Source organism: Pyrgilauda ruficollis, unplaced genomic scaffold (assembly GCF_017590135.1).
Source record: "Pyrgilauda ruficollis isolate IOZ18807 unplaced genomic scaffold, ASM1759013v1 scaffold74, whole genome shotgun sequence".
In the NCBI taxonomy this organism is placed as follows: domain Eukaryota; kingdom Metazoa; phylum Chordata; class Aves; order Passeriformes; family Passeridae; genus Pyrgilauda; species Pyrgilauda ruficollis.
The window spans coordinates 3,880,436-3,895,956 of record NW_024529266.1 but is presented as its reverse complement, the minus strand read 5'-3'; the positions used below and the strand labels follow the sequence as shown (position 1 = coordinate 3,895,956).

Genomic DNA, 15,521 nt, shown 5'->3' with positions numbered 1-15,521 from the left:
TAGCCATCATGTTCCATCTTATTTCTGTTAGTGGACAGATGCATCTGATTTTTCATCATGGTAATACAGCTGCATTCTAAACTTTGGCTGTTTTCTGTCTTTTTCAGACTTTGGGTTTTACTGTCAACATAAGGAAAGGTTTCTGTAAAAATCTAGATTTTTGTTTCAAAGTCAGAGTCAATATTATGGGAAAGTATGAAATGTGCTTATTTGCAGAACTTTTTAAAACACAACACAGGTGGAAGTATTAGATTAGGATATTTTTAAAGAGCTCTTGGAGGGGGTTCATCAAGTGCACGAAACACAGACTGATCTGGGATTATGGTGTTTGCAGTCATTAAAATCAAATGGTAGATTGAAGTAGCCTTATAACAATAAATATGAGAAAAATTATTGTCACCTGATGTTAAATCTGTTTGCTAAACAAGTGCATTGATACTTTCTTGATTCAATTCCTTGGGTAAAATTGTGTCAATCTGTGAAGTCTCTGTAAGTCCTTTAGAATGTTTTAGATTCTTGGACCAAAATTTGGCTTCTCTGAAAGCTGGAAGGTGTAAAAGATGAAATTCTTCATCTTTACTGTGGCAGAAGACAAAAAATTAGGATTGAAGAGAAAATTTGCGTGACCTGAAACATTCCTACAATAGCATATGAATCAAAGGAGTTAATAAGTAACTGTCCTTAGCGATACATGTGAAGATAATCCATGCCTTACTGCCTCTTTTTGTTTAGTTCATTGAAGTAAAACCGGGTTGTGTTGGAGTTTTTAATACCTGATAATATTCTGGGAAAGGGGTTACTCAAACTTGGGGTTTTGGCCCATAACTGTGCATTGCAAAAAAAATCTTGTGTCACTGTAATTTAACTCCAGTTAAACAAGAGCTAAAGCATCTTAATGAGAACATCTATTTCTTAACTTACTGCAACATATTTCGGCTATGATTTTAAGGCTTGTACTATTTACTGCTTAGAATAAGAAAAAGAATAAATGTAATTAAATGATACTTCCGTCTGTAATAAATGTAATTCTTCCGCTTGGTGCAAAGCACAGTTACACTTCATCTCATCTTTGTGCTCTCCAGTTTTGCCTTTGGCACTGAAGATGTGTATGAGCTTGCATCTTCAGTGTTAGGGCTCTGTTCACCAAACGTACAGCACAAATATTGTGTAAGAGCAGTAATTTTTTTTGCTAGTGCTGTGATATACCTTTAGTAACTTTAAGAACAGAGGTATCTCAAATTGTTTAGAAGCCACTAGGTGCACTAGAGCATTGGTACTTCTTTATGATATCCCAAACTTGTGATTTTCTTGTTTTCAGGTACAGCAAGTACAGACCGTGCAACAGGTACAGCATGTCTATCCAGCCCAGGTTCAGTATGTGGAGGGAAGTGACACAGTCTACACTAATGGAGCTATGTAAGTTGGAAAATAGTTAGAATTTTAATGTTCATTGAAATGTGTAGTTAAATACTTTCAGTTAAATATTTTCAGTTAGATTCTATCAACTACTGTATATCAAATTAGAAAGAAAAATCAGAAAGAAAAATTATTCAATTACAGTTCTTCCAGTGTCAAAATAGTTTTTTGGATGAAAATGTGAATTCACACTATTTGTTTTTGTTAAGGCAGAAGTTTTGTGTAAGTAGAATTCTTGTGATTGTTTTAGTTGCACACTGTATGACATAGTGTTTTTTGAAAAAGTGTTTTGTAGTTCATGGGTAGGTTCTGTCTGAAAGACATATTGTATAACTCCTGTCCCAAGGACAAAAGACAGGGCCTTCTGTCTTCCTGGCTTCAATCCTAGTGGCAAATGATAAAACAGTGCAGCAGCTGTAGTTACTGTCTAGTAATGTAATTTCATTCGTGTGTTTCATAAAATGAGATCAGGTTGGTTTTTTTTTTCCCAAAGGAATGAGGAAAAGCAGAGAAAGGAAATTAACAGTCTCATTTGCTGCTTCTTTAACGTCTTTTTTCACATGATTGTGCATTTCCTGCTTTCCTGAACAAGCTTTTTCATCATCAAGTTTCTTTCTTCAATATACAAGCTAAGAAAGACTAAAAAAAGAATAATCTAAATTTGATCTGACCTCTGGACATTACCTAGTCTAGTAACAGGCTTGGAGCAGCACCACTTTTGAAGTTGGCGCAAACTTCAAAGTAGACTGTGTTGCTTGGAAAGGAGCGTCTCAATGTAATTTTTTGTGTACCATTTTTGCTTTCTAACTGGCTTTTCGAAGAAGTACAGTTTTGCAGCGGCGGCTGACCTTAAGGTGTGTCCCGGCTAGCTGCGGCCAGCACCGCCGGCAGCACGGGGGCACTCTCCCGATCCGGGGCTCGGTCAGGGGAGCGCCTAAGGCTTTCGCCTTGAGGGACGAGGATCCACGGTAAAGAGAGAGGGCTGCTATCCCACAGGAGGCAAAAAAGAGACGGACTCCAGCGGTAGTGCAATCTGGGTTTAATGTCCAGGGGAGCTACCAGCTGAAGACAGCCAACTGGGCTCCGACCTGGGTTTATAAAGATGGGTGGGTACAAAGAATTAATATGGTCTTCAGCAAATAGGAGTTAAGGTGGGAGTGGTGGGAGGATAACAGACATGTAGGGAAACCAGTGGGAGGAGAGCAGGGGCGGAGTCCCAGCCCCTGATCCAATCACTCGATGCCCAGGATGCCCCAGATGGAAGATTCTAGAACCAGGGAGGGACTGAGGGATGGATACATTTGTTGCTAGGGGTAACAGGGAGGAGAGATTAGACTGACAGGGCGATCAAGGAGAGGGAGAACCAGGGCAGAACCATTACAACTTAAAGGGGTATAAGGAACAGACCAACATCGGCATACAGCAGAACCAACACAGTACAACACAATTTAGAAGGCTTATTGAGTGTCTGAAGATACTTATTTATTGCTGGTAATCCAAAAGCAGTTAAAAAAAGTAATATTATTTGTATTCAGAGACTTAGGATGCTGACACTGACAATGCTCTTTGGTCATTTCTACTAGCACATTTTGATTTATTAATTTTAAATGTACTGTCTTCTCTGTTTTTTTCTCACTTGTAAATCCTGAACAATATATTTTAAATATGCATTTGACTTCTCTGTTGTACTGATTTTGTTTGGGATAGATTAATTTTCTTCCTAGTAGCTAGGACACAGCTGTGTTTTGGACTTGTGCTACAAATGGTGTTTATACTATCTACTGTGAAGAAGGTAACTCTACCCCAGCCAAAGTCAGCACACACCTACAGCAGCATAATGTCATTGTGACCATGATAGAACCTACTAGCCTCCAAAAGAGGTCATTCTTAAATATGCTATTTTTCAAGTTTCTCTTTTCATTACTTTTAAATTCTTATGTGTGCTGTTGGGACTTTTGGCAGTATATAAAAAGTGTATTACACTACTTATTACAGTCCAAAGGAAAAACAAGCAGATGTGACTGACTGCTTGGTATGAACCTTCAGGTTTCCATTATTTTATTGTATTTCTGTGTCTGAATTCCTCTGTCAGTTGCTGCAAAATCAGTCAATAGGATATAAAAGAAGAAAGCTCTTCTTAGCATGTGAGCCAAATCTAGATTGTTTTTCTCTCTCACAAAGATCATCTTACTTATGTTGTTGTGAGCAGTAATGTAGTGGACAAGCAATTTGTTGTTCAATCCTTACAGGAAGATTAGCCTTTCTAAAGATTGTAATTTCATTGACGGAGAATGGACCCAGTCTGTGTTTCTACTCAGACTTTTCAAAGATTCTATATGGTGAAGTACATTTCCCATATACTTCTATGCACCAGATTTTGGGTAGTCTTCCTATGATTATATGTTTGATATATTTTATGATAAATCAAAATCTTAATTCTAACTCAAAATCAGATACAGGATTGTTCTGTAATCTGTCAAGCAACAGTACTGCTCTAGCAATGGAATAAGAAGTCTGCAAACCATAGTTAGGGTGAAGACATTAATTCATACGGGAATCTCTGGAATAAATTGTCACAGCATGCCTGATGAAAGACATTGCCTTCCACTCTGCTCTCATGAGACCTTGCTTGGAGTGCTGTGTCCAGTTCTGGAGTCCTCAGCAATTAGAAGGACATGGACCTGTTAGAGCAGGGGCAGAAGAGGGCCACGAAGATGACCAGAGGACTGGGCCACCTCTCTTATGAGGACAGATGAGAACAGATTGAGAGGCTTTATTGTAACCTTCCATTACTTAAAGAAGGCTTACAAGAAAGGTGGGAGGGACTTCTTTTACAGGCAGATAATGATAAGCTAAAGGGGCAATGGTTTTAAACTAAAAGAGGAGAGATTTACGTTAGATAAGACAGATATTATGAAGAAATTCTTGGCTCAGAGGGTGGCGAAGAAGGTCGTCCAGAGAAGTTGTGGATGCTGCATCCCTGGCAGTGTTCAAGACCAGGTTGGGTGGAGCTTTGAGTAACCTAGACCAATGGAAGGTTTCACCACCCATGGCAGAGGGAGTTGGACTGGAAGATCCTTAAGGTCCCTTCTGACCCAAACCATTTTACAATTCTGGAAAAGAATTATCCTTTATTTTAAAATACAGCACTTGCAAACTAGCACTGATTTAAATCCACATACAGTAGCAACAAAGGATGCAGTTACAATGTACATCAGGAAAAAGTTACCTAATTCTTTGCATTATCAAACTTAAGAAGTTTGTCAGGTTTCACATTCTTTGTCAAGTGTGATTGTTGTATTCCTATAATCCAATTCTTCCCACGCATTTTATATCATGATTTGTCTACACTTAATAGTTATTTGGTTATATTATAATTGGAGGCAATATAATTATACAAGGAGTGTAGCCCACAACTTGTCACATATACTGTATGATATGAGAATATTTGAATTACCTTATCTACGTTTGTCTCTAGTTAACAACAGTTTCACTTGTCAAGCATGTCACTCTATCCTGAAACAAAAGTGCATTGTTGTTGCAATGGCATGTACAGGCTTACCTGGCTGTTCAGAATATATTAAGACTATTATCACCTATATTAAGAAGTCATTTGGTTCTGCCTATTAGAAGTGAACTTTCTTCTTACACATTGTAACAGATTAATAAAATTTAGCCATTTACCTGGTAGTTCTGATGCAGCAAACAGGGTTTTAATTACTGGAATTGTGCAAGGTTTGATATTGCTGTTGGATCCAAGCCACATTCTTCACCAATTTGTTGTACAATGATTTGTGGTGTTTATGTTGGCAAAATGCACCATTTATGCACACCCAAGAATTTACTATTACCCTAATTGAAACCTTAGCGGTTAAATAAATCAATTGTTATCAATATAGTTAAAATTATTAGTCTTCCTACTAGTTACTAGTATCTATCCCTTTTTCTCTGACATTATCCTTTTCCTTTTACCACCCTTATGCATACTAAGGTGAGTGGCTGCTGTCTGAGTTTGAGAGAGTTACAGCAATTTACCACTAGCACAGGTGTTATGTGTGGACAATGTATGATGGGTGGTAAGGGTTGCACAGTGTGTCCACTTGCAGCTATTTTTGTATTCTAGCACAGTCTATACCTTATCTGTATCAGTGTATTCACTGGTTTCCATTTCCATAGTTTATCTGAATTTGTTTTATGTGGTCTGTTTTTGCCAGAACGGATACTTCTTCAATACTGTTATGCCAGCTCACCGTTCTCTTTGCTGCAGTTTTGATCTAGGGTCACGGATTGTTTATTCTGTACAGAACAGCTGTTTGGTATTAACATCCGTTAGACAGAGCAATGCCTTAGCATTTTAATTATAGGTTTCATACCACACAACCATAGAAAGCTAAGATAAAATGGAAACAGATTAAGTAACATTTATCTAATTGTTCAGTAATCACTGCTAGAACAAAACTCTAGACTAAGACAGAGAAGCCTGGACAAAGAGAGCCTGACAAGCCCAACTCCTTAGATCTTGCAGATTTATTATGTACCCTTTAACATGTTCCTAACAGTGGCAATACCGTATTTCTTGGACTATAGGTCTGCTGTACTTAATCAGAATTTTAGAAATTTGTAATTAATTTTTCCTTAACTGTCTAAATTACAGATCCTGAGAATAAAATTTATAGAATTGCACCTTTGTTTTAATTTACTATATTCCCCGGCTTGCAGGGTTTTCTGTAGCTGTGCATTGTGTGTGCTCTTATTGCTTTGTTTCCATGTGGAAAATGGTCTTGGAGTGAGTGTTGAAGATCTCAGTTCTTTTTTTTTTTGGCTAATAAATGCCTCTCTATTATAATTAAATGGCTGTATCTTGTTCTGTTGTGACAGTCTCAGGGTGTATGGCACTTCCTTTTCTTCCCTTTGCTTAGGATACATCACCTCCAAAATCTGGCTATGATAAGGCCTTCCCTCACTATTAGACAATGGATTCTGTTCTCTCTAGTTTCTCTGAAGCTCTCTATTAGCTTAAGGACCACAGAATTATCCTAAAAACTTAAAGGAGTTTGAGGATATTTTTCTGACATGAAAGAATTTCTTGGTTTGGAGTTTTTCTAACGTAGAACACTCATACATAGTGGTCTAATGGATTGGATATTTACCTAGAATCTGATCACAGGTGCAGATGGCAATAAATTATTTCTAATGTGTGCATGTGGACACTGGAAACTAATGGAGGACAAGAACAAGTTTACTCTTTCTGTGCCATTGTTTTTATTTTTCTCTTTTTTTCAGAATGTCAGTATCTTTGAAGAGACAGAAGTGTCTGTAAAAGTTGAGCTCAGTAACATTATATTAGAGTCTGTAATGTAGGGTAAGACATTGCAATTGATTTGCATGGTAGTGCTGAGGCTTACTGAAATAAATTATTTTCTGGTTTCATGTGCAAAAAAAAAGTGTTTTAAACAACTTTATACCACAACTCCATCTCTTTTATTTCTAACATTATATTTTGTAAATCATTATAATATGTATGTAAGCAAGCAATGAGGCATAATAGGAAATGCCTTGGATTATTGTACCTTCCAGTGCTAGTCTGACTCTTGCTGATATTGTTAATTTCTAGTGTGGGATCTTAACATCAGGCACCTGCTCTGGGCTTGCTGCTTGCTTAACCTGAATTGAATTCACACAGTGTCTGACTTTTTGTTGCTTGCTCTCAGGGTAAACATGATCTAGTTTGCACAGCCTTCTTGAGACCAGGATACTGCAGCCTAACTATTTAGACTTTAAATTTACTTGTAACTGGTAAGCTCTAATGCCACATTCTAGTAAGCACTGAACTTCACAGTGATTCAATAGTAGGAACTATCAGGTTCTGTTGCCTTCCTGCTGTCTCAAGCAAGAGTTAATCGTCCATGTGTTCTCATAAAAAGCAAGGAAACTTTGAGATTACTCCTTGTGTGATTTTATATGCAGCTGTTAAAGGAGAGAAGAGCTAGGAATTCTTTTACAACCTTTGCAGCGGGGAGGTACTGACTGTGCTATATGTCAGGCTATTTGAGAAAGTATAACGTATTTGTGCTACAAGTGCTGTGGAGAAAGAGAAGATCACTTCCTTATTTGAATTTATTTTCCTCTTTGCTGTAACTTTATTTTAAAGTGTTGTGTTACCATGTGCAGTGGCCTTAAAACATTTAAGTCTGCTTTCTAAAAACATAATTTCTCAAAACTGCTTTCTAAAACATCATCTTATTCAGCTGCATTTTTAATTTCCAGATTGAATAATTTTGATTAAATTTAATGTCTCTTTGCTAAGTTGCAATTATTATTGCATGTAATAATTAATAATAATTAATAACTCACTTTTAAGTACACTGTTGATCTCTGTTGTGAAAGGTTTGCTAAATCATCTCCAATGATTGGGTGTTCCAGAAAACCTCGTTGGTTGTTGGACCAAACAGAAGAGTGTGCTTATTTTGGAGTCAGACCCATTGATGTGTCCCATTGATACACGGATACAGAGTGCTATTATAAGCAGAAATAGGTGCTCTGTTACAATCACTCCTTATTTAGGGACTGTGTGTGATATAGAGGTTTACAGATGATACATATGATATACAGATATACCTTAACAAGGTAGAAGCAAACAAATATTTCATCTCTTATTCCACAGCAAATCTGTTACTAAATTTTCTTCAAAATTTAAAGCATTCTCTAGGATTTGCACTGCTTCCAATATTCAGTTCCACTTTTGCAAGTGAGAGTTGTTCTCCTTGCATCTTTTGTACAGTGTATTGCCTCTAGCCATATCTATTTTTGCTGTCAACAATGATCTTGTCCTTTCACCACTTTCCTTACTGACAGCTGATACCAAGATTTTTCTTTCCTCTTGTGAGAGAAATTACAGTGTCAGTCACTTGGTGGTCATTTCCATGAACTGTTTCCGCTGAGCCTACTCACAACATTTCCCTACATTTGTCCTGTGCTGCATAGCACTGTTCACAGATGTAAAGATGGAGGCAACATCCCATCTGCTAGTGGTTATTGTGCTCATCACAAGATGAAAGACCTCAGGGTGCACCAAAGAACACTTCAGTTAGACATTAAGAAAAAATTTCTTCACTGCAAAGGGTGGTCAAGAAGTGGAACAGGCAGTGTGGGGATGTGATGGAGCCACCATCGCTGCAATTGTTCACGAAACATCTAGATGTGGCATGTGGGGAGGTGATTTAGGGATGAAGATGACAGCATTCAGTGATTTTTTTTTTTTTTGCACCTTAACAACTCAGTAGATCTTTCCTGTGGTTCTAAGAAAAACGGTATCCCTAAGGTATCACAAGGTACCTCCATGATGCCTTGGCTTGAGAGAACAGATTAACCATGACCTGCACAGGACCTCAATACATACATAGGTTATTGCAACGCGAAGATCAACTGATTTTAACTTTCAAAAGAAAGGTTAATAGATTAAATGTCTGTTTGAGCATTAGTCCCTAAAACAACTATTTCACTTTGTTTTCAGCAAACTGCAAGGCATTTCTTTTGGATTAGCTTCAAGGTTGTTTGCAGCTGATCTTAAGGCTTTTGAAATACTCAAAATAAAATGGAAAGTGTTTAAGTAGCTTAAAGAGGGGTAAGAGGGAATAAGGTAGTATGAGGCTTATGAAACATTTCAGATTTTGAAACTTAAGTTTGGAGATTCTGCAAGTCTGGGCAGGGAAATGAAGAAACTGTTGTAGCAATGGTTAACAAAGCAAAATTTCTGACTTTGGTTGTTGATAAGGTACTCTTATGTTCCTCAGTTATTTAGAAGTAATGCTTTTCTGAAGGTAAACAAGAAATTATAATTTCTGCGTCTGATGTTTACTAATTAAGTAATCTTACATAACTGTTCATAATTTAAAAAACAACAATAAATTGCCTTAACTTTTTTCTCTATATTAATTTTAAAATAAATATTATATAGATAAAGGGAAAGAAAAGCCTGACTTCAGGTTCTTGCATACATGTCTTGATCATCAGTTTATTGCATAAAACATGAGCGCTGCATCCACCTCTTGTGTTTCTGTACAAAAGTGTCTGGGGTTTTGTTATTTAGTTGTGTGGGTTTTTTAACTTGTTTAGTTACATGCTGTATAAATTGATACTGCCTGTGGATTACAAAAAATATTACAGAATTTTATGCTTAAATAAGAAAATTAGTGGTTGGGTAAGCTGACTGATTTTTACTTGTTATCATGCTTGTCAACATACAAAGATCCAGTCTTTGAAATAATTAATTATATTTACTTCATAATTTTGAAATATATAGAGTTAAATATCAAATTTAGTTTGTGGAAACAAATACAAATTCAAAAATTATAAGTAGATTATAAAACATGAAGAATAACGATTCATAAGTAAATAAGAACATGAAAGACATGATAGAAGGTTTCAGTTGCTGAGTAGTTTATTAGGGGGAAGTGTTTAATGACATGTAAATGTTTCATACTTGATAATTATTTTTAAAATGTTACTATTACATTCCTTAACTTCTCTAATATTTGTGATGGTTTTAGAAGTTATAGTTCTGTTTGGTTTTATTTCTTAAATGCTGGTTTTTAACTTTACATGAATTCATGTCTAATTTTTAATTTGCCCTGTAAAAATAACTGCATTTCCCAAAATACCAGCAGACTCAGATTTTCAAGCTTCAGTAAATTTAAAAACAATAAACAACAGAGGATTCTTGGACACTGGACTCTGTTAGCTGATATTTGTATGAATTGTTTGTGACTTTTTAAACTACACATTATACAAAACATACAGCATCCAACTTGAAATTTAAATTCTGTTGTAAAATTTAAAAAAAAATGTCGATGCAGAGAGAGCTTTGTAGATTACTTTGCAATGTATTACTAATTAGATTAGCTCTATGTGCCTGCCTTCAATTTTTGTTGTTCCTTTCTCTCTTCCTCTTTGTGTAAGACTGACAGTTTTTCTATAATGTTCAGTGGATACTTGGCTTACCATTGACACCGAGTTAGTTATTTAAATCTTTGACTTGATTAACTGTTATTTTCTGAGGATACAGGGATTGTTTGCCAATCGTATTAATTTGATTTTAGTTTTTGTAAATCACTTTCTAAAGTTATAAACATTATAACTCAGCTAAATGAAATGCAAATAATATGTTTTCCTTTTCTTTTATTTTCTTTTCTTGAAGCCGATCGACAACTTATCCTTACACAGAAACCCAGATGTACAGTCAAAACACTGGGGGAAATTATTTTGATACTCAAGGAAGTTCTGCACAGGTGACAACAGTGGTCTCGTCGCATAGCATGGTGGGCACTGGAGGGATTCAGATGGGCGTAACAGGAGGACAACTTATTAGCAGCTCAGGAGGGACCTATCTGATTGGCAATTCAATGGAAAATTCTGGTCATACAGTGACTCACACAACGCGGGCCTCTCCAGCGACAGTAAGTATTTCAGACTGATGCAAAACCATTGAGACTAGTCTCTTAGTCACTCAGATGTTCTTGCATACTGACACCGTTTTTGTGACAGAATGCATTGCGGTATTATGTTGTCAGAATAAGGACTGCATAGTACTTTTTGTAAAAGAAGCACTATATATGTATAAGATACAGGAGTAAGAATACTGTGAAAACTTAATAATGAAGGCATACCTTTCCCTTGACAGCTTGTGAATAATTACATTTCATATGTTAAATTTAAACATTTTATAATTTTTCTGAAAATGTAAGAAAAATAGTGTTGTTGAGAGTAACTGTTAGATGTAAATGTTAAATATTGTAAGTTCATAGATCAGTATCTGTAACTTCCTTGCATTTGATCAGTTTGTTTACCTGGTATTAGTATAGTTTTGGTAACTTATTTCAAAAGATTTCCAATTGTTCAGAATACTGAGGTAATATGTTTTAACACTTCATTCCTATTTATCTATGTTATGTTTCTAAACTGTGTTCAGATTAAAAGCTCTTGTGGGAATGTCTGACAGTGTTATGGGAAGATGCATTCTGTTACAACTGTGGTATAGAATACTGTGGATACGTAAACATGAGCATGGAGAACTTTACCTAAGAACTTACTCAATCAGTCTATATTTCAGTTAGGAAACTGTGTTTATACTACTCTTACCTTTGCTGCCCTAAGGAATACTTTTACCTCATGCTTCTGAGTATTCTGGTCTGCAAGTAGAGATTTGGAAGTAATGGGGAAGAGAATTGTGAAACATAGGGTAGCAGCAGTTTAAAAATATATAAAGAAGATAAAGCACCAGTAATAATACAGATTTATAAGTTTTCAAAAAGGCAATAAAGTTAGGGAACTTAATTTTTAGGAACTAATGTAAAAGCATTGGATAATTTAGATTATCTCAAAATTCTCTCCAATATGAATCTTAAGGTGATTGGTATGAATAAATACAATTTTTGGTACCATGCAAGAAGTTATTACTGAGTCCAAAAAACCCATGCAGTATTGTTTCCAGAAAACAAAAATTGTGAAGAGTTGTAATTCATGAATAGTATAACTATCACACCTGAACATAGTGGGAGCTTTCATAGCAATAGAGAATTTTATACTTGAGTTATAAAACAGAGTGTATATTAACATTTGTCTGTATTTTACATGACTTAATAGAAGAACACAGTTTCTGAAAAAAGTGTCATTCCTCTTTCAGATTTCAGATGCTTAACTGACTGTGAAAACAATTGAGGCTTAAATGTATCCAGTAAACATAAATGAAGAGTAGTAGAGTTACTTTGAAGTTGAAAATCCTAGAAGTATTTGAATGTCAGAACTCCACACTATATTTTGCAAATTAAAAATTGATTTTTGGTTTGATTTTTTTTTCAAAAACTAAAAGTAGAATTTGCCAACATTGAACGAAAGCTAAAATTCATGGCTTCAGCAGCATTTTTCTCTTTCTCTATGTGTCAGTAAAATAGTCTGGTTTAGTTGCTCAAAATAAATTCTATACTGCTATATCAACTCACTGTCAAGAATAGAAGAAAATACTGCTAGTTAAACAACAATTACTAAATTACATTTTGACACTAAAACAATTTCCTCTGTTTCTTAGAGTGTTATTTCTTCTGTATAATATAGTTCTGTATAATATTATAGAATATATAATATAGTCTGTATAATATATAATATAGTTCTGTAAGAATGTTACATTAGAGTACATCAGAAGTACATTTCTTGCTAAGGAAGTGGGACATAACATGATTTTAGATAATAATTTTAGGCTAGTTGTGTTTCAGCTGAAACATACAATAATTATTGAAACACTAAGTTTCAGTATAAGCTCACTTGAAAGCACTTCGTCTGTTTTAATTTTACTTGGTGGCATAATAAACTGAGTTAAATAGAGCAATGTAATACTTTAATTGGATTGCACCTTTGATAGGTAGAGCTTGTTTCACTTGTGATCCTCATTTGATCTTTATCATCATAACTTTTTTCATTCTTATGTAGAGAATGTATTGGAGCGATCAAAATAACCTGTATGCAGACTGTTTTGCTAGAATAATATGCAGAAAAGTTTTCCCAGTTTTGAGTTAGTTTGGAAAATTTTCATATACAGAAAAAGGATGTAGAAATTAATAAGAATTTATTTATTAATATATGTGATCATCACAAGTTCTCTTTATTTTGCCATAGAGGTATTAGTTCTGTTTACTCTTTTCAGCTGATTACTTCACTTGTTTTGTCATTTATCACCTTCACTGATCAAATCATTACATTATGTAATAAGCAAATTATTGTATGAATTATGTTATCACTTTCAGATGCATTTAGTTTAAGTTAAAAGAAAGAAGCAAGAGTTTCAGGTTAAAAGTCAAATATATAAAATAGGTAAATTTTATTAACTGTCTTTTAGATAAATTAAATTAAAAATCTAATTTACTCTCCAGCAGGTAAGCTATTTGTTTTATGCAGAATTCAATAAAAGATAGACTTTTAAACTTAATTTTATTTTCACTTTTTTCTATATAGTTTAATGTAATTCTGGGTTCTGCTTCTGAATTTTAATGAAGAGGAAATATTTTGGTTGTAGTATTTAATTTGTTTTAATTTTCTGTCAAACATTCATACAGGAAAGCAATCCTTATTAAGCTACAGTATGCAGTAGCACTGCTTTCCTAGCCAAAATGTCAGGACTTATGCTCTCTCAAAAGTATTCCAACATATATACAGTAAAGATTTATGTTGGTATGCATGAATAACTTTTGTTAGCTTTTTCTTTACTCTTTTCTTTTCCATTGATTTCACTGTGTCTTTCCATTATACTCTTTGCTGGCCTATTAAACTACTTTCTCTACATGCTGAAAAGGTTGGGTTTTTTTTTCACAAAACCAGAAAGGCATTCAGATTATAAGGACTTCTATATAAGATGCTCAGTAGATAAGCAGATTTCCAAAATTATCATTTTCATGTGAGTATGTTTGTAGATTGGTCCAGAGCATTTGTGATTGCATTGAAGAAGAACTGATTTAGCCTAGCTGGATGTCTGTTTGAAACAAATTTGCATGTTGAAACCTGTATGAAAGTCATCTCTTTGGTTTACTGGCAGCTCTCACTAAATAAGGAACCGCTACATTTAGGGGACTCTCCAAAAAAATTGATTGATTGCCATGTTAATGAAATATAAATCACCTTCCATTATTTCCCCATATGTAAACACCTAAGGATTGTTCTTGTGATGAAAAAAGGTAATCTAATCACCATATTTCATAATATCACAAGGTTAAAAAATTCATACAGTTTCTAGTAATAAATGCGTTGTTATACTTGTCAGTCAGTGAGAGGCTCCCATCTATTAGTCTTGTTTTCTAACAAGCTTTATGACTGATCCTCAATTTACAATTGTCATTCAGCAGTCATCACCAACCATAGGAGGTCTCCACTCATGCTGTTACAGAACTTCATCCTATTTCAGTGCAAATCTAAATCTGCATGAAAATAAAATCAAAATTTATGTGTATATGTATATGTATCCCCACAAACTATTAGTTCTGCTAGTAAACACAGCATGCAAAGGAATAACTTTAAAGGAAGGATAATACCTGCTAAAAATATTTTGTAATTATTGGAGAGAAAACAAGAAGTAAGAAGACCCAATGCAAATACCATATCATTATAATGCATTTCTAGTGGAAATATTATAACTATTTCAGAAAAAACTAGCACATCTTGCATAAAGGCATAAAGGTTATAATTTGGATTTAAGTTTGAGGTGACATTTTATTTATTAATTTCCTTCTTGGTACAGTAGCTTTTTACTCCTCCATTTCTTAACTTTTCTTGTAATTTTGATGTAACTAAATCCATTTTAGCGTAAAATAAAAGATTTCTGATCAAATCAAAGATGCACAGACTTTTATGCAAGAAGGATTATCAGATCATTTTGTCTGACATCATATACAGGCAAGATATATACTTATAATTTCTGCTACTGAGTACAGTGACTTCTGTGACAAAAAGGTATCAGGTGGCTCATGTGCCTTGATAAATCTCCTGCTTTGGTCTCTGCTTCAGGCTATGGAGCATTATCGCTTCTCCCCCTTTCTTCCAGAGGTTTCAGTGTAGCAATGTCACAAAATAATTTATGTATTTCTCTGTCCCTTTGAGTACCTTGCTGCTACATTGTAAAATCTCACACTGACTCTATGCAATCTTCACAAGACAAGGAATGTGGTGGGAAAGGGAGAATGATTGCTACCAAGGTCAGCCACACCTACCCTGACTAGATTCTGTCTATGCTCCTTGCTTCTTCTCTGATACAGGTTGGCCTCAATGGCTTTTAGTGTGTTTTCTCCATAAAAGCCCTGCAGCAATTACAGTGTTTCCAATTTTGGCAGTTTAATGTTTATTTCTGTATTTGTTTATCCAAAAAACAAGTTCTTGGATACTTGCTTTATTCCAATGTATTATTCCAGTTTCTGATTTTAAAAGATTGTAAGAAACATGATTTTTTTCATCATAAGATATCAAAATTAGGTATCTGTCAGTCCATGGGAAGAATTTGTGTTAATTCTTTTTGTTTGAAAATGCATAATAAACTGGATGCCAGGAGATGTGCCATGATGATGTTCTCA

General features: G+C 34.9%; 1 protein-coding gene across 2 annotated transcripts in view; it reads left to right on the top strand.

Annotated features, from left to right (window-relative positions):
• The window catches only part of RFX3 (regulatory factor X3), a 109,935-nt gene that overhangs the window by 59,277 nt on the left and 35,137 nt on the right, over nt 1-15,521 (top strand). For both annotated transcript variants that reach the window (XM_041486128.1, XM_041486127.1), the window contains exons 3-4: nt 1,319-1,416; nt 10,613-10,871. In XM_041486128.1, the coding sequence (XP_041342062.1) occupies nt 1,319-1,416; nt 10,613-10,871 (357 nt within the window). The remainder of the gene's footprint in view (nt 1-1,318; nt 1,417-10,612; nt 10,872-15,521) is intronic.